General features: G+C 34.7%; 4 protein-coding genes and 1 pseudogene across 9 annotated transcripts; 3 read left to right on the forward strand and 2 right to left on the reverse strand.

Annotated features, from left to right (window-relative positions):
- Positions 1-27: 27 nt before the first annotated feature.
- LOC127117813 (pentatricopeptide repeat-containing protein At5g64320, mitochondrial) lies at positions 28-2,378 on the reverse strand. Its single transcript, XM_051047923.1, has one exon. It carries the CDS (start codon positions 2,206-2,208, stop codon positions 82-84), a length of 2,127 nt encoding a protein of 708 aa, XP_050903880.1. The 5' UTR covers positions 2,209-2,378; the 3' UTR covers positions 28-81.
- Positions 2,379-3,110: 732 nt separating this feature from the next.
- On the forward strand, positions 3,111-5,784 carry LOC127117816 (probable polygalacturonase; annotated as a pseudogene).
- Positions 5,785-6,291: 507 nt separating this feature from the next.
- LOC127117818 (uncharacterized protein At3g49140) lies at positions 6,292-12,012 on the forward strand. 4 transcript variants are annotated; one of them, XM_051047925.1, is made up of 13 exons: positions 6,294-6,497; positions 6,801-6,827; positions 7,487-7,580; positions 8,370-8,568; positions 8,729-8,831; positions 8,974-9,038; positions 9,930-10,046; positions 10,146-10,211; positions 10,335-10,473; positions 10,606-10,706; positions 10,852-10,992; positions 11,175-11,270; positions 11,549-12,012. In XM_051047925.1, the coding sequence occupies exons 1-13, from the start codon at positions 6,446-6,448 to the stop codon at positions 11,657-11,659; spliced, it is 1,311 nt and encodes a 436-aa protein (XP_050903882.1). In that variant the 5' UTR covers positions 6,294-6,445; the 3' UTR covers positions 11,660-12,012. The 4 variants fall into 4 exon arrangements, with proteins under 4 accessions (XP_050903884.1, XP_050903882.1, XP_050903883.1 ...); XM_051047928.1 differs by having other exon boundaries at positions 6,381-6,497; positions 6,796-6,827; XM_051047927.1 differs by lacking the exon at positions 6,801-6,827 and having other exon boundaries at positions 6,292-6,497.
- A 1,697-nt stretch (positions 12,013-13,709) lies between these two features.
- LOC127117819 (uncharacterized) lies at positions 13,710-16,724 on the forward strand. Of its 3 annotated transcripts, none has more exons than XM_051047933.1 (8): positions 13,710-13,868; positions 13,956-14,258; positions 14,784-14,931; positions 15,127-15,318; positions 15,573-15,701; positions 15,815-15,984; positions 16,115-16,245; positions 16,360-16,724. In XM_051047933.1, the coding sequence occupies exons 2-8, from the start codon at positions 14,000-14,002 to the stop codon at positions 16,438-16,440; spliced, it is 1,110 nt and encodes a 369-aa protein (XP_050903890.1). In that variant the 5' UTR covers positions 13,710-13,868; positions 13,956-13,999; the 3' UTR covers positions 16,441-16,724. The 3 variants fall into 3 exon arrangements, with proteins under 3 accessions (XP_050903890.1, XP_050903891.1, XP_050903889.1); XM_051047934.1 differs by having other exon boundaries at positions 13,738-13,868; positions 13,977-14,258; XM_051047932.1 differs by having other exon boundaries at positions 13,780-14,258.
- A 761-nt stretch (positions 16,725-17,485) lies between these two features.
- Positions 17,486-18,964, reverse strand: LOC127121718 (uncharacterized mitochondrial protein AtMg00810). The gene is made up of 2 exons (XM_051052164.1): positions 18,773-18,964; positions 17,486-18,556 (listed from the first exon to the last, which is right to left on the reverse strand). The coding sequence occupies exons 1-2, from the start codon at positions 18,962-18,964 to the stop codon at positions 17,486-17,488; spliced, it is 1,263 nt and encodes a 420-aa protein (XP_050908121.1).
- Between the last annotated feature and the right edge of the window lie 484 nt (positions 18,965-19,448).

The raw sequence follows: 19,448 nt of genomic DNA on the forward strand, positions 1-19,448 counted from the left end.
CATGGACTACTAATGTACATTCACCATCTTTGACACATGAAGCATACCATGGAAATGGTAAACCTTGAGCAAGGTATTTATTTACTCCCTTTGATACTTTTTTACAAAATAGTTTATCAATATCGACCAAGTGATTTCATTAGGTATGAAACCATTATCCACACCTTTGTACAAAAGCCGACACGCATCGTTAAACAACCCCTCGTAGCAGTACCTACTGATCAGTGTGTTGTATGTAACCACATCGGGACGAATTCCTTCAGCTTGAAGGCCGTTAAAAAGGTTCAAAGCCTCCTGAACGCGACTGATTTTGCAAAGACCGTTAATCAGGGAGTTATAAGTAACTATATCTGGTGTCAGGCCGCGATGAATCATATCTCGAAGAAACTGTAGAGCGTCATTTACTCTTCCAGTTCTACAGAAGGAATTGATCAGAATATTACAAGAGTTAATACTCGGAAAAATCCCTTTCCCAAGCATTTCTTCGAGCAATCCCAAACCTTCCTCGATTGCCCCGGTTTTACAAAGAGCTTTAATAAGGCCATTATATGTAATATTATCGAGGGGGCACCCTCTAAATAGCATTTCATCAACAAGCTTATACGCTTGTTGAATCGAATCACCTCTAAGAAATGCATGAATCAACGTATTGTATGTTACAGTGTTAGCAATAACACCCTCCAAGAACATGTCGCGATACAAACCCAGCGCTTCTTCCATGTTATCGTTCTGGCATAGTCCGTATATTAAAGAATTGAATGTGTAAATGTCGGGTTTACATCCGTTGTTTGACATTTCATTATACATCTGCAAGGCATCTTGAACCTTCCCGTCTTTACAAAGAGCACCGATCAAGCAATTGTAGCCGACAGTATTCAGACTAACACCCTTGCATGACATGCAATTCACAACTTCAAAAGCTTCCTCGAACCGGCCCTGCTTACAGAAACCATTTATCAATATAGTGTAAGTGATCACATTGGGATCAAAACCTTTCTCTACCATCTCATTTAAGAATTCAAAAGCAGAGACCAAATGCCCCTTCTTGCAAAGTCCATCGATCATTATGTTAAACGTGAATACATCAGGCTCAAACCCGGAAATTACCATGTTATTGTACAAAAGATTCTTGGCTTCTTCAAATCTTCCACTACCAACATAACCATTAATCAAAGTGTTATAAAGCACAGTATTAGGGTTAGGAATTTTGCTTAACAACGCCCTTGCTTCATCAATTTGCCCCATCCTACACAAACCATGCATCAAATACCCGTAAATCAGAGCATCAGCAGTGAAACCTCGAAGAAGCATTCGATCAAGCAGCTTCGCCGCCTCATGAATCCGACCGGCTTTACAAAGTCCATGAATAACATCATTGAACGTCTGAACGTCAGGTTCACAACCCATCAAAAACATCTCCTCAAGCAACTTCATTGCTTCACTCACTCTATTATTCTCCGAAAGCGCATGAATCAGCGTCTGATAAATAACCGAATTCGGAACACAACCATGCTTTGTCATATCCCTAAGAAGCGAACAAGCCGAATCAACCTCATTAACCATACAAAAGCCTTTCATAACGACACCAAACGTATGAACAGTCGGCGAAATCCCTCTACTCAACATATCATAAAAAACATTAGGTGCAACCTTGGGACAATTTCCAGCAACAAGAATCTCCAACACAACATTATACGACTTAAACGTCGGTTCAAAACAATAAACATTCCACATATCCAACAAAACCCTAGTTGCTTGACCAGGTAAACCAGCTTTCCCATAATACCTCATAATCAAAATAAAAATCGATTCTTTAAACACAACACCTTCTTCTTTCATTTGTTTCAACAATTTATCTATAACTTTAAACTCACCAGCATCACCAAGCTTGTCAATTAAAAGATAATAAACATGTAAAGAGTGAGAATACCCTCTTTGTGAACCAGCTTTTTCAAACAACTCCATTGAAGTGGGAATATCAAGAGGGAGTTCCAACAATTTACAAAGCTGAGATGGGGTTATTGGATTGAGTGACCTTTGAAGCTGTTTCAGGTCAAAAGGTTTGAGCAAGTTTTCCCATTCTGTGTCACTTTCTGTTTCATCGGTTTTTCCAAATGATGTTGTTGTGCATAGTGGAAAAGATGAGATTTTTATGCAAACTAGAAGAGTTCTAGTGATATGAATTGAGGATTTGAGTGATTTCAACATCAAAGTAAGAGATTTGAGTTAGGAAACTAACCCTAATTGAGAAAAAGGGATTTGGGTCGTGATACAGAATGATGCAACTCGATAGAAATACAGAACCACGGCGGCGCTCTCTTTTACGGCGGCGCTCTAACGTCTATCGATTTAATTTTTAATGTATAATATGAAAATTTATCAATTTAGTTAATATCTGTTTATTGTGTACACCTAAAAGTAATTTAAGTGAAGATATATTAAAATTTAATTTTTAACATTGTGATAGTATGAATTAAATTGATAGATTTTATATATAATTAAGAGATAAATAAAAAAATAAATTTTTTGAAATTATATATTAAATTTATTATAAATTTATAATTAATAATTTTATTTATTTTTTCAAAATAAATTTTTTATTTATAAATTTTTTATTTATAAATTTTTTAAGATGTATCCATGACACAAGTTAGCATTATCTAAAATGAAATATATGTTTTTTCTATCTGAGAAATATTTATATTAGATAAATGAAAACATTAATGTCATTATCTCTCTTATTTTTTTTATAAGATACACCTATACAAATTTCAAAAATACATTAATGTACATCTTAAATTAAGAAAGTTTTGTTCCCTTTGACTTTATGTACAATCAATGCATTTGATATATTATACCATCCATTTAAATTTTAAATGTCAATATTTCATAATAGAATCTGATTTTGTGGGCAACATTATAACAATTAATAACTTAAAAGAAACATATCAAAAATAAAATAACTAAAATACTAAATCCCTACAAATGACAAAACATAAAGATGTACATTTGGACAAAAAGTCACCAGAAATTTATTTTTTCTATTAAGTGGAAAAAAAAATTAAAGAGGAAATAAGATAGATATGAACATAATTAAATGCCTTTACCAACTTCAATATTTTTTTCCCTTTCTTCTAACACAACCAACTTATAATTTGCACAGTTTCTACTCTCATTGCTCTCTCTATCATCTGAATTAGAGAAAATCAAAATGATCCTCATTAAGGCAATGTTGCTGTTCATCTTAGTTGTAAAATCATGTTCTTTGTGTTTTAGTGAAGTGGTAACATGTTCCAACATAGTTCCACTTAATCATCGTACCGACAACATTTCTATTCTAGATTTTGGTGCTGTTGGTGATGGAAAAACCCTTAACACCAATGCCTTCAAAGATGCTATTTACAAAATTAGCCTTTTGTCAAAAAGGGAAGGAGGGACTACCCTTTATATACCTGCAGGGGTATACTTGACAGAGTCGTTTAATCTTACTAGTCATATGACTCTTCATCTTGCTGCTGGTGCTGTTATCAAAGCCATACAGGTAAATAAATTCACTCTTCAACATTTCTCTCATTTCTGGAATAGCAAAATCAATCATGAAATGTATTATCATAGTTGTAATAGTAGTATTGTTAACCATGGTTTTAAATTGCAATTGTGGTTGTGGTTGTTGTAATTGCGTCGGATGAAGATTGAGATTTTCGATTCCGAAATTATCTGATGCTGTTCTTAATACGGTCACCCGTGTGATTAGGATTGTTCACTAATCAAACAAAACAGTTCGGTTATTTTAACTTCAGTTCGGTTCGGTTGGACGGTTTTTTTTGAACAGTCATAGTGTTTTCTGAAGCGGTTGCAAAGACTACTACAACAGCACTAAGTTGTTGAATGATGATACTACAACTCTTTAATCTTAACATCTTGTAATAGAAATTTTGGCTTTTCCAAGTTACCGCCATATTTGATTTCCTTTTGGGGGACTTTTTCTTCTTTTGAATTCCTTTCCTATCCTGATTCCTCAGAATTCTTCAAACTGGCCTTTAATCGCACCATTGCCATCTTACGGAAGAGGAAGGGAGCGACCTGGAGGAAGGTATATGAGCTTCATCCATGGAGATGGACTTCAAGATGTCGTAATCACAGGTCCGTATCTGTATCTGTATCTGATATTCAATACGAAATGACATGCATCTAGAGTATAACATGTTTGAATATAATTCATAGTTTAATAATTTCATAGGCGAGAATGGGACGATTGATGGGCAAGGAGATGAATGGTGGAACATGTGGAGGAATAAAACTCTTCAATTTACAAGACCAGGTCTTGTTGAATTCGTGAATTCGAAAGATATCATTATTTCTAATGTCACCTTCAAGGATTCTCCATTCTGGAACATACACCCGGTTTATTGCAGGTATATGTCAAATACAGAGCCGTCTTAAGTTTTTGGAAGCCTTGTGTTGATTAGTCACGATTTAACCACGACAAAAAAAATTAGAGGCCCTATTTAACCACGTTTTAACCGTGATAAGGATTTTATGAGGTCCTATTTAGGTAGGGTTTAACCGTGACAAATTTTAAGGCATGTGCAGTAGCCTGCTTTGCACGTTCTGGAAAACGGCCCTGGTCAAATATAAGTGTGGTTATGTGACCAACAAGTAAATTTTAATCTGTTCTTTGCAGCAATGTTGTTGTTAGATTCGTCACAATTTTGGCTCCGCACGACTCTCCCAATACTGATGGCGTTGATCCAGGTTAGTACTATTTTTCAAGAATAGTCGTATGATTAACCGGATATGTGTCCGACACTTGAATTGTAAATGTGCATTATCATAGTCTGAATAATTCATTTATGCAGATTCAAGTTCAAATGTCTGCATAGAAGACTCATACATATCCAACGGAGACGATATTGTGGCAGTGAAGAGAGATGGGACGAATACGGAATTTCTTACAACCGTCCTAGCTCTAACATCACCATCCGACGTGTCAACGGATCGTCTGCGTTTGCCGGTATTGCTGTCGGCAGCGAAGCATCAGGAGGAGTTGAGAATGTGTTGGCTGAACACATCAACCTTTACAACATGGGATTCGGTATACACATTAAGACGAATACCGGAAGGGGAGGGTATATCAGGAATATAACATTGTCTACTATTTATATAGAGAATGCAAGAACAGGTATAAAGATTTCAGGTAGTGTTGGTGACCATCCTGACGATAAATATGACCATAATGCCCTTCCAATTGTAAAGGGTATCACAGTTAAGAATGTATGGGGTGTGAAGGTTTTGCAAGCTGGTCTTATACAAGGAATCAGAAATTCCCCTTTTACTGATATTTGTTTATCCGATATCAACCTTCACGGAACGAATATAACGAAAAGTAGAACTCCGTCTTGGAAGTGTTCGGAGGTGTCTGGAGTTGCTCGTCGGGTTAGTCCATTGCCTTGTAACGAGTTGATCAGCGACCAGTCAGGTTCATGTGCCGATAACACTAATGCTACTAGAGATTGAGAAAATTGTCAGGATTATACTTCTTCTGTCTCAAAATAAATGTCATAAGCATTGAATAAACATTAAGGCGAAACAGCCTAATGGTTAATGAACTTTAGTTATAGATAAGTTGTTCAATTCGAATCCTTACTATTGCTTATTTTTGAACTTTTTGAATTGAAAAATGATTATCTAGGATTAGTGAAGTTTCATTCTATGCCACTTCTTTTTGTAATAATTGATGGTTGCTTATCAACATTTTAAGGGGGAGAAATACTTCATGGCCCATTTTTTTTTGGAATTGGGTAGAATACTTGGATATTCTTCATATATTCCATTAATGTGATAACAAAAATTTACATGTTATTTTTGTATCCTAACAAAAACTAATTAATTTAACTCAGTTAATATGTAAGTTTGCACATTTTTCCAAGTAAGTAAATTACTTTTATTCAAACCCCAAATTATTTATTTACTTCAAAATCAATTTTAATAAATAAAAAAAGAGCATGCAGATAACGACAAGAGCACGTTTTACGGGCAGAAGAAAAAATAACCACCATGCTTCACTGCAGTTATAAAATTGACGCAATCACATATTCCGCATGTTTTTAATCGTTTGATCAATATCAAACCGTCTAAATTTAAAGTTTAATAAAAAATCATATTAAACTCTCTAACGTTCGATCTTGATCTAACGGTCGTAAACATGTTGAATATGTGAATGCGGCCATGTTTGGACTGTATATAATCTGAATTTCAAAAACAAAAGAGATTAGTTCCACTTTCCTCACTATCTCGCCCAGAATCGGTGTCAGAAAATCAATAATCAAAAAGCCAAAACTAACTAACAAACAAAAAATATTCCGTTTTACTCAACTCTACCGCACAACACAAATAAGCTGAAAAATCGCTTTCACTTTTTCACTTCTTCAAATTTCTCATTTCCATGACTATTGTAGCAGCTTCTTCTTCTTCACTGCTACTTTCTTCCGCCGCTGGTCAGTAATTTTTCTTCCTATTCTCTTACATTCTTCTGTTTCATCTTCATTCATGCACTGTCTTGTAGAATTTGCAAGTTAGGGTAGTTTTGCTCTCGTAGCCTGATTAATTATTCTTCAATATTTTGTTTGAAAATAGCTTATCATTCTCAATATGTCATAGCTTAATTTCATAGTGAACGTGTGTATCACTCATTGAGCTTTTCAAATTCACCCTTAAAAAATGCCATTAGAAATAACTATGTGTTTTTGATCCTGCGCAAAATTTTGATGGAGCTGAATTTGCTTTGCTGTGTAGTACAGGAATAATGGAGCAAAATTTTAAAAAAGGTTTGTGTTGTGTGTATAGATTGTGATTGAGCCCTTAAGTTTTTGGGTTAAATGCAGATTTTAGGAAATTAATCTTGAGAATGGGCATTAAATTTTGATGGAAACTGGAAACTGTTTTTTTTATTGATAGCTACGCAAGTGTATAAGAATTTGATAGTTTTGTTTTGTAGGTTTTTCGATTTTCTTTTGTATATGATCTTTTTTTTCTTTCTTTTCTATATTTTAAACTCTTTCCGTCTATGAAGCAAGCACAAGCACTAAGAGTAGGCGTCTCGCAGTGTCCGTCACGCGTCGGTGTCAGACACTTGTATGACCCGTACGACACGTGTTGGAATAGTAAGACAAATGTCCCTGAATAAATCATTTATTTTCTTTGTTCCGACAATCTTTAAATGACAGGTGTCGGATAATTTAGACAAGTGTTCAAAACAGAATTTGTTTTTTTCTTTGGTTCAATGTATCTTATACATTTTTTAAAGACAAATCTCACACATTTAAAAGGGTTAAACATGTATCGAAAACAATGTTATCAATGAAAAATTAAAGTCTATAGTTTTGATAACGATTTAACTCTTTTAATAATAAATTGATAAATGAAATTCAAATATTAACGTAGCTTCAATGGTTTTCATATTTAGTCAATAATCTGTGTCTTGCAGAAGGGATATGTTACTCATTATCATATGGAGTAACTTGCAATTCAATCAAATACGCTATTGATGGGCGAAGGGTGCATGATCTTACCAACACAAGGTGCTTCAATGAATAATCTTTTTATTTATCCTTATTCTTGTTAAGATACTAGACTGATGCGTTTGAAAACATGATCTCTTTTCTCTGGCTTATAGGGTTGCATGTGGGATCGTTTGGTTTGTCATTTACTTAGAAATTAGAAATACGGAAATTAGAGAGAAATAATTATAATCTAGTTTTGCATCTATAATGATCTTGTCTACATATTGTCCATCCATTCGATCTAGAAGCTTAATCTGTTAAGTCGAGTCCTTTTTTTTTTATAATCATAACACAAGTTTCCGATATACTCCGATTTTGGTTTTGTTGCAATATTTGACTTTGGATTAAATCGTATACAGTCAATCACAGCCGTAACATCTTTAGAAATGTCTAACTTTTATCGAAGTTACCTCTAATGTCATGCTCATGAACGATTGTCATGTGCTGACCGTATAAAACTTTTTACACGACACTGCAATTAAACTCTTTTCCTTTTGGTAACAAAACATTTAATGACTCGAATCTTATACATCTCATGATTCTGCAATCAAACATTCCGCATAATATGTTGGTTGAAAGTCCATGAAACTGTTGTATCAGCATTTATTTATGCTTTGTTGGAAACCAGAGGTGGAGGGAAATGAGATGAAACTTGCCCTTATTTATAGAGCTTGTTGATCACTAACCATCAATGGTTAACCAACTCCTAACTAATTATTTGATTTTTAGCTGATTGAACTGTCTAACAGATTGAACTAACATTTCTAACACATTTCGTTCATTGACATTCCTTTTGTTTATCTTTAGATGCAAAAGTCCATTTTTTGGATCACCGCGCTTCCTTTGGCTATCCACAGCGCATGATTTCCTTTCAAAGATTTGTGTTGCTGCGGACTATTCAGATTCCTTATCTGATTCATACCATCCCCTTGAAAAACTGAAAGTTTCCAATGATGTTCCACCAGCTAGACTCTCTTATGCTGAAATAGCTAGAACTACTATTGAGGTTTGTGCCTATATGCTTTCGTGCATGTGAAACCAGTTAATTTGCAATATCTATGTTTACAAACCTAGTAAGCATGATAGTATTTTTGTATTCACTGTACATATTTAAGTCGTAATTATCTGTAAATTTTCATCACCATGCCCTCTTTTGTTGGTATTAGGCTACTAAAGACGCTTTGCTAATATTTCCTGGTATGGTACACTCTGAACGGCATGACCAGATTTCATGGGCTGAGTCTCAATTTGTTATTGATGAATACGGAGGTTTGTTGTCTTGTTGATAGATCTATATTTTGTTTATGAGATATGAATTATCATTTATCTTAGCGAATTCATGATTCGAATTAATGATTCAGTATCAACATTGAGAATTTTAACCTAAATTTTTTGTTTGTTTTTTCTCTAGAGATATATTTTAGAATATTTGATGACGAAAACCTTTTGGCAGATCGTGGGGCATATAATCCGGTGGTAAGAATTTTGTGGCCTTTGCCCCAGGGTTTTGGCTAGCCTTGCTTCAGAAAATTTTTCCCTCACCTGATAATAGTTGCTTTAAAAAAATATCTTCATATTTTTTCTCTATAAATTGAAAATTGGTGCAAGTTGCAAACAGAAATCATTTTAAGTACCTCCAAATTTTCTATAAAGTAATCCAGTGATGTGTCTATCAATCTTTGTGTATAAAACTTCAGGCTGTCAGTTCTAGTCCTCTAACTTTTCCATGCCTATGTTTTCTCTTGATGCTTCTTAAAATTTGAGTTTGGGCCTAACTCAACTCCAAAAGCTAGCTCACCGGTGAGGGTTTTCCCTCACTTAAAACAATCTTTCACGTCATACCACTATCAAATGAAGAACACTCAACACTCCCTTCCCTCCCCAGGACTGGACGTGTGGGATTTATAAAACTACATATCTCCGAGTGGCCAAATAGATTTAGGCAAACTCTGATATCATCTTAGAATTTGGGTTTGGGTATAACTCAACCCCAAAATCTAGCTCATATGGTGAGGTTTTATAACCATTGTTCAGGGCATATTTCTATCCAATGTGAGACTCTCACACATCATTTAATTTTAGACTGGTGTAATATGCACTCTCCCTCTTAAGTTTAACACATTTACTCATAATTATAGGCCTCAGTCATAAAAGAGATACCTACATATCAAATTATACGAAGTTATTTATATTAATTATTAATTCAGATAGAGAAACTATGTACCGTGTTTGTGAAATGGCTAGCTAAAAGAGCTAAAAAAATTGTAGTTAAGAGGTAAATTCAAGTGCTCACCTCATGGTATTTATTTGTTCTGTCTTTGTGTTTCACATTTATGAAATTTATATTCAATGTTTGTGTTTCTTCAGAATGCTTTATTTGGAATGGACATCCCAATGTATGATAATACAAGGATAATTAATGAATATGACATTTTCTATGGTGGCATCCCTGATCCATTCCTGATTGATGATGATTTTATTGAGGTTTGCAGTTTCAAATGCTTAATTTTTAGAATTTAGTGATTCTTTTTTCTATTATACATTGAAGAAATTCAAATTACTAACACATTCTTCTGCAATCAGGTTCCCGAAATTGAAGAGTTTAATGCTCTAGTGAATCCAATTTACTTTTCGAAGTGCTTGGAAAAGGTTTCTCCACCTCTCATAACAAGAACTAATACATAGTAGTTTCAAGTGTTTTAATCGAGAATGATTTAACAAATCAATAAGCTCTGGAAGAAAGAATACTGATTCAAATGAATTTTCTTCTAGGCTGTCAACAGGGAATGTGAAAAGAGAATGAGTCATCCTTCGAATGGTGTTTCCATTCTAGGGAACCTTACACCAGCTTATGCTGATGAAGAGTTTTACAAAAGAATGAGTGGTCTTGGATATATGCCAGATTTGGAAGGTATCTGATTTCGTCAAGATTGACATCTAGGATTTAAAGATTTTATTGCATACAGACATTGTTTACTTGACAAAAGTTGTTTTCTTACCTATTCTTGATTCTAGTTTTTGACATAAAGAAATGCTGGTGTAGGTTTTTTCCCAAATCGTATAAATGATGAAAGAGAGACTAAGTTTATGTTCTATAAGTTGGAGATCGAACAAATCAAGCTACACTGTGTGTATGGATCTCAGGCATGTATCTCAAAACTCCCTTTACGAGTTGAATGCTTTTTTTCCTATAAATTGAAGCATTATTTAGAAACCAGTGATGTTATACTGATCTTGATCTATTCTGAGTTCCAAATTATGCATGTTCTACCTTTCCCAAAAATTGCAGTCTGAAATTAGCTTACTAGAGTTTCAAGATGCTGAACCTGATATTCTTGTATTCACTTATTCGGAACTTCTCAAACGTTTCAACCGAAACTATCATGATGCTCTTCAAGTGTTTTGCAAAAAGAAAGGTCTTGATGCTGAGGTAATCCAAAATTTATATATTTGAGTTTTCAAGTTATTCTTTTGTGGTAGTGTATTTTGCTTAAAAATTAATATGCTATGCTTAGATGGTGAAACATACAATGCTCAAAATACTTGCTAATTTAGGTACGTTTTTAGTTTTTAATTTTCAATGTTTAATGTACTATCGTGAATGGCTTCCAGGAAGCACACTTGATTGGACTTGATAGCCTAGGTGTGGATGTTAGAGTTTTCTCAGGGAAAGAAGTAAAAACTCATCGCTTTTCGTTCAAAGTCCAGGTAAAGTACAAAATTTTAGATTGATGTCTTGGTTCCTCGCCTGAACATCCTGCTGAACATGTTTATCAAGTAATCTAGCTCTTGATTTTTTAAGAAAAATATGAGAATTTATTGTATAAGAAGCTGGCGTGGTCTATGTTATCGCGTGTTTCATGTGAAACATAACATGATTCTAGTATATTAAAAAAATTTAATTTAGAGCAAAAGAAATTATATTTGCATAATAGTCCTGAGAAGCAGATTTTGCAAGTTCAAACTCAATTTTTTTGCATTTGCAGGCCAAGTCAGGAGATATGGCTGAAAAGCAGATTGAGAAACTTTTGTATACCCCATCTCGGCGAAAAAAGAATATACAGCAGTCACGGCGGAGTATCAAAAAACCAACATGAATTGAGTATACCTATACAACTTTATTTTAATACTTAAAAGTTTTGGCAAACGAGAGGTAAGGGCGTTGCTACTCTACCGAATAAGATCAGAGGTCGAGACAATTAAGCTTGAACTTCAATAGAGTCATGGTGGTTACTGGTTACCCTTTTTCCCTACATTACTTTCTCATAGATCTGACATATCAAAATGTTAACTTTTTGTCTTTGCTGACAAGAATAAATTGTGAAGATGTCAATAGATAGAACTGTTTTAATGGCTTTACTATAGTCCTGATCATCATGGCCTGAGAAAATTTTCTACTCAGGTTGTAAATGTTTTCTTAGCATTATTTTATGAATAATCCATTATGATAGGAGAAGAATATTGACAATTTCTGTTTCGTTATTACACTTGGAGCAAGGGTGTAAGATTTCTATGGCACCTCATTTCAAAGGACCTAAAAAGTATGGATACTATAAGACAACTACTATGAGTCGAAGATTGGGTAGCAAAATTAATAAAATAACAAAGTACATTTAAAGTGATATACTTATATTATGTTGTTTCTTTAATACGTAGCCACGTGACTAAAAAAATCTTATCCTTGAAAAAATAGTAGTCAACTACCTCTAGCCAGCTCAAATTGTAATTTATTGAATTCTTCTATTTTAATCAAATGCCAAAAAAAAATAAAAATTTATATGCAATTGATATTAGGACATACATACGACGAGTCTCCAACCTAATTTAAACTCAATAAAATTCGATAAAATGCAAATAATAAGGATGGATACAAAGGTAATAATGTGAATTGGAATAATAATAGAGATGTGGAGTCCAAGTTAGGACCGGAAGGTTACCACATTTGATATGATTTACATGTATGTAAGTATGATTGATTCTCATAATAACCAAATTATATGGAAGCGTGGATGAAGTTTCTCGTAATAACCAAATCATATGGAAGCCGCTTAATGAAGTTGGAAGTCGTCTAATGAAGGGTGAGTGAAGTGTAATGTTGATGCATGATTTAATAATCAGATGGGGATTAATAGAGGTTGGTGTGTTAGAGATTGTCGTGGTAGTTTCATCATTGGAGGTATAGTGTGGAATCGTGGTCTCTTATTGATTATAGGTGTGTTAGAGATTGTCGTTATAGTTTCATCATTTGAGGTATATTGTGGGATGGTGATCTCTTATTGATTATAGAAGCTGAAACTCTGACAATAAAAGAAATCGTTCAAGCCGTCATTCTGTTGCAACTAGATTTTGTGATTTTTGAAAGCTCTGGCAATAAAAGAAGTCGTTCAAGCAGCCAACCCGTTGCAATTAGATTTTGTGATTTTTGAAAATGATTCTCAAACTGCGGTCCATGCGCTCCAGCCCAACTAGGGGTAGCTCGAAATTTAATCTTATCATTGTGTTTATTATGAGTTTTTTATATTGTATTCTCAAGTTTGAGGTAAAATTTATCAAACCCAAAACGAATTCAATTGTTCATTTATTACTTAAAATGGTTAATTTTTGAACTAAAACTTATTAGATAAACTTTATCTCAAAGTTGGAAATACAATATAAAAAACTCATAATAAACACAATGATAAGACTAAATTCCGAACTACATAAATGTAATATGTAAATGTTTTTTTAATTATTAATCAATATTTTATTTTTTAAAATATTAGATAATCAATAAATTAAGGTTATTTGAAAATAAGAAAAATAGGATCATAATTCAATAAGGAACAATTGTAATAACAATAATATTCCTATTAAAATCAATTATAAAAAAACATTACTGTAATAATAAATTTAACTACTAGAAAACCTAAATTATGAATAAAAAATAACACTTTTATCTTTTAAAATTTTAAAAATGGAAAAGTTCAGATATATCCAAGAATTTAGATTGGTCTCTTGTTTGTCTACAAAATCAGAAATAAATAAATTAAAAGCATAAAAATTACTAAAAATAACCAAAACCACAACAATTGCAAAAATAAATGCATTTAGATCTAAAATTTAATTTGTTTTGTATAGAATAAAATTGTATTTAACCTTTTTTTTATTAAATGAAAGATCATATAGTAAATGTGTTATTATTATTTTTATTTTTTTGGTATTAGTGTGATTTTGCTTTTCAAGTCTTCAACTTTATCTCTCTCATTCTGTATTTTATTCTGCAGAAGAAGAACAAGGAAGTGGTGGTTACAGTGGGACATATTTAAGGTACACCCATTATTGAAAAACCCCAAATTTCTAGTCTTTTTCTCCTTGTTCTCATTCTCCATATCCTTGTCTTTTCTATGCCGTCAGCGTTGATTTTTCTCTTCAAAGTTTAAATAAATAGTTACTATCCAATGATGCCGGAGAAGGAGCAATTGGGTCTTGATTCAGAGATGAAGCGCCGCAGAAATGGTGAAACCTGGGAATTTGAGGATGACATTGATGATACATCTGTTTCTGTCTCAGATGGTGTTTTGTTGGGTTTGGACGGTGGAACAACTTCTACTATCTGCATTTGTATGAAAATGGTTTATTTTTCTCATTCTCAGCTTCAATCTCTTCCTATCCTTTCAAGGGCTGTTGCTGGTTGCTCTAATCATAATAGTGTTGGAGGTTGTTATTGATTCTCTCTTATTGATCAAGTTAAAGTTTTGATTTTTGTTTTCTAGGTTTGTTGTTATGTGGCAATACTTATTTGGGGTTTATGCATTTTCAATGATTTGGTTGATTACATTCATAATTTCTTGTTTGGTATAGTGTTGACTTTCTCAAATTTCTCTTTTTTTATGGATTGGGGATAGTGGGTGGCGATGATTCAATGTTGTCAAATAGTGGACTATAGCCGTGTAGCGGAATTTGAGCAAATAGTTATTGTTTCGCGATACGCTGGTTAGTGACAGAGGTTCGTCAAATAGCGGCAATAGCATGGTCTGAACAACATGCTATTTGACAAACCTTTGTACTAAATAGTGTATCGCAAGCACTTTAGCATGGCATAATTTGACTAGGAGGTTTTGAGGATGTTGCTTTTGGCTTAGGCAATTAGAGGATTTTGAGCATAATTTGAACAACATTTGTTTTTTTACTGGAGGAATTGATTCTAATGTAAGTTACTACGGTCAATCACTTTTTCTACAGAAATTGCTGCAAGGGAAACATTAGAGCAAGTTATGGCTGATGCGCTTTCAAAGTGTGGTTCAAAACGATCTTCGGTACGAGCTGTTTGTTTGGCTGTTTCTGGTGTTAACCATCCTACAGATCAACAAAGAATTCTCAGTTGGCTTAGGTTGCTCTATATTACTGTATCTTTCTTCTTCTTCTTTTTTGGATACGATAAGTATATACTTTTACTTACTAATATTACTCTAAAGATTTGTAACATACTTAAACTGTGACTTATTTGAGCATTTTTGTGGTTCAGTTCTTCAAAGATGTTTTGTTATTTAATTATCTCAGTTATTTTTCTCTGCTGCTTTAACAGGGATATATTTCCAAGTAATGTGAGGTTATATGTTCAGAATGATGCTGTTGCTGCACTTGCAAGCGGAACAATGGGTAAACTTCGCGGATGCGTATTAATTGCTGGCACAGGAACCATTGCGTATGGATTTACAGAAGATGGAAAAGAAGCAAGGGCTGCAGGTGCAGGACCTGTCTTAGGTGACTGGGGCAGGTCATCCTCTTGCGTTCCCCTCTGTCGAATAGCGACTTTAGCAATGTTGTGTAACAGAATTTGAACAAACCCTTATTTTGCGCAATCTGCAATTAACAACATTGCCTCTTTTGTTTGTCATTCAACACGCATTTTCATCCAATGTGAAACTTCCTACTCTCACCTGATACCCTTACCGGAGGGAAGCTCTTTCATGCGATGTCCAACTTGATTCTATCCTTTTTTTGTTGAGATTTTTGCTTTTATATTTGCAGTGGATATGGTATATCTGCACAGGCATTAACTGCGGTAATAAGAGCACATGACGGTCGCGGTCCAAGCACAATGCTGACAACTAGTATTTTACAAACGCTTGGTCTTTCTTCCGCAGAAGAATTGATTGGGTATATATTCATTGTTCATGCCACATATAGCTGTGGAGTAAATACTTAATAACTAGTAGTATTTTGAAATCCTTTGTTTGTCACAATCTTTTGTTTGTCTCATTGAAAACCAGGTGGACCTACGCAGATCCATCATGGGCCCGCATAGCAGCGCTTGTTCCAGTTGTAGTATCCTGTGCCGAGGCCGGTGACGAGGTTGCAAATAAGATCTTGCTAGAATCCGCACAAGAACTTGCTTCAAGTGTTAAAGCTGTTGTAGGGAGACTTGGATTATGCGGTCAAGGTTAAATATTATTTTAATCGAACATATTCTAACACTCAAATTATCAAGGCTTCGCAGAGTTTGTCAAACTTTCAATATACGAAGAAGCTTTTTCTCTAACATATTCTGATATTTTCGATAATTTTGGCAGATGGAAAGGATGCTTTTCCGCTTGTGATGGTTGGCGGTGTTCTTGAAGCAAATACAAGGTGGGATGTAGGGAAAGAAGTAATGAAATGCATTTCCAAATACTTTCCTGGGGTGCTTCCCATTAGACCTAAGGTCAGCGAACAATTTGGATCAATTTGGCACAGAGTCGCGAACAATTTAAGTAGTTCACTCTATCAAGAATTTTGATCATAGAATCAAATTTTAACGCTGGTTTATTGCAAACAGGTGGAGCCTGCTGTTGGGGCAGCATGGTTAGCTTGGAATTTTTTCATGAAAGAATATAACAGGGAATTATGCAGCAGCTGACAATTTGATTCAGTGGAATAAAAGATAACAAAATTGAAAGAGAAAAAGGTAGCGACGAATCCAATTCTTGGCTGTAAAGTGAAATTGATATGCCATATAGCTTATGTACATCCAAAGTTTGTATTTTTATTGGTAAATGGCACATTGGTAGGAATCAGTTCCTCCTTCTTGTTAAGTAAGGCACAGTTTCCCCAACTGTTTTTCTTGTGAACTTATGATCATACTTATGCTTGTGTAAATAATTACCATCAAATGGTGTAATCGTAAGAGAGGTTTGTCACCCACGAACTGATTGCAGAGGTCCTTCGCGAGCCTTTTCTTCTTCTTCGTAGAGATTCCTCTTGTTGTTAAATTGGTTTCTAATTGAGGAGATTTGCTCTAGTTTTTAATATTTCCTGTTCCTTATTGGTTGTCCTATTTGAAGCATTATGTTTGTTAAATGTGGGTATTTTTTGACCCAATTCTCATTAGTGCTCTAGTTTTGATTTTGAGGAGTGTGTCTCAAGAAAACTCAAGATTTCATCTTTTTTACTTTGTCTCGAATGTAAGTTGTTCCTGTGAAATGTGATGTGTTGTAAGGCTTTTGGGCGAATTGTTCTAGGCGTTTGAGGGGAAACACAGGACGTTTGGAAACGATGTTTGATGCGTCTCTCGGAACCTATATCATACTTAAGTTTTTTTGTCAAGGATTTTAAGGCGTTTGAGATGAAACACAGAAGAGATGTTTGATGCGCGTAGAAGTAACGCATAGCGTTTTTGATATGTTTAGATCGTAGCTCTTAAACAGTTTATTCAATGAGTTAAATGGTTTATTCAATGAGTTAAATGGTTTAATATAGCTAGTACAGTAAATGAGAAAAATAAGGAGCCATAATTTACACGACTATATTATGACTAATTGTAAGGAAGAATAAATCAGTAAAGTATCCTACCACTAAAGAGTAGGTTTATTAAAAAAAACAATTAACCCTAAACTTGAATAAGTCAATACTTGTTACATAAATAATTGACACAACCCCAACAAACTCTTCCTTAAGCTGAACTGTTATTCAAGAATCATAGTCAGTTTAATTTCTCTCAACTTCATGAATACTTCTCGGTTCAAAGTTTTTGTCATGATGTCAGCTAACTGATTCTTAGTACCACAGTGCACTAATTCAATTTCTCCTTGATTTGCCAACTCACGAAGAAAGTGAAATCGAACATGAATATGCTTACTTTTACCATGCATAACAGGATTCTTTGAAAGTTTAATCGTTGAACTGTTATCACAAAAGATAATGCACTTACTTTGCTTAACCCCCAAACTCTCGAGTATACGCATCATCCAAATGCTTTGAGCAACACAAGCTGCTACAGAAATAAATTCGGCCTCGGTAGTGGACAGTGACACCACAGACTGCTTCTTAGAACTCCAAGCAACTAATCCATTCGACATCTTAAAAACATACCCCGAGGTGCTCTTTCGGTCTTCAAGGTCTCCGGCATAGTCACTGTCACAAAAAGCTACCAAATTCTCTTCTCCTTCTCTTTTGTAACACAACCCCAATTCAGTAGTTCCTCTCAAGTAGCGTAAAACCCTCTTCATTGTTTGTTGATGCATAGTAGTTGGAGCTTCCAGGAAACGAGCCACCAAACTTACAACATACACCAGGTCTGGCCTAGTGGCAGTTAAATACATAAGACTTCCCACCATTTGCTTATATGTGGTAGCATCAACCTTTAATCCTCCAGCATCCTTTGTGAGCTTGCACCCTGGAACAATTGGGTTAGTAACAGATGAGCAATTTTGTAAACCAAACATTTCCAATACTTCGTTGACATACTTCCTTTGACAAATAAAAATTCCATTTGAATTTTGTGTCACTTCCACACCAAGAAAATATCTCATACATCCCAAATCAGTCATCTCAAATTCCCTTTTCATTGAGCTCTTGAATTCTTGGAACATTTTCTCACTGCTTCCTCTAAAAATGAGGCCATCCACATACAAATTCATAATAAGAACATCTCTTCCCCCTTCCTTCTTTGTAAACAACGTGTGATCACTCGTGCTTCGTTCAAAGCCTTCATTAAAAAAGTATGATTCTATCTTGTTGAACCATGCTCGAGGGGCCTGTTTAAGCCCATAGAGAGCTTTCTTTAGTTTATACACTTTGTCCTCTTCACCTGTCACCTCATATCCCTTCGGTTATGCCACATACACTTCCTCTATTATCTCCCCATGTAGGAATGCACTCTTGACATCGAGTTGATAAACTTTCCATCCTCGACTAGCTGCAATGGATAAAGTTAGTCGAATTGTATCTCATCTTGCCACAGGTGCAAATACCTCAGTGTAATCAATTCCAGCTTGCTGAGCATAATCCTTCGCTACAAGACGAGCTTTGCATTTGTCTACTTCTTCTATTTCATTCATCTTGGTCTTAAATACCCTTTTAACACCAATCTTCTTTGCTCTTGTTGGCAAATCTGTTAGTTCCCATGCTCCATTCTTCTCAATTGATGCAATCTCACACTCCATTGCATCCCTTCATACCTGAATTTTGGTTGCTTCCTCAAAGGTGGTGGGATCACTTGTCACAAACATAGCAAGTTGTTGCATTTCCTGGGTGAGTTGTTCCACTCCTTCTTTTTCCTCTTCTGACAATCTGGCTCCAGACTCATAGTCTTTCATCCATATCGGCTCCCTTCTTCTTCTATTTTCAGGAACATTGATTCTTTCATCTTCTGAATCTTCAGACTCCTTATTCTCTTCATTTTCTTCCCATATAAGATCAAGAGAATTAATCTCTCTTGATTTATTCCAATCCCACTTTTCCATTTCATCAAAAACTACATCTCGACTAATGATGATCTTCTTTGTTTCTGGATTATACATTCTAAAATCTCTGGACTCTTCACTAACTCCTACGTACACGCATTTGATGCTCTTCTCATCCAACTTCTTCCTCGTGACATCTGGCATATGAATGTGTCCTATGCATCCAAACACCTTGAGATATTCT

Source organism: Lathyrus oleraceus, chromosome 2 (assembly GCF_024323335.1).
Source record: "Lathyrus oleraceus cultivar Zhongwan6 chromosome 2, CAAS_Psat_ZW6_1.0, whole genome shotgun sequence".
Classification (NCBI taxonomy): Eukaryota; Viridiplantae; Streptophyta; class Magnoliopsida; order Fabales; family Fabaceae; genus Lathyrus; species Lathyrus oleraceus.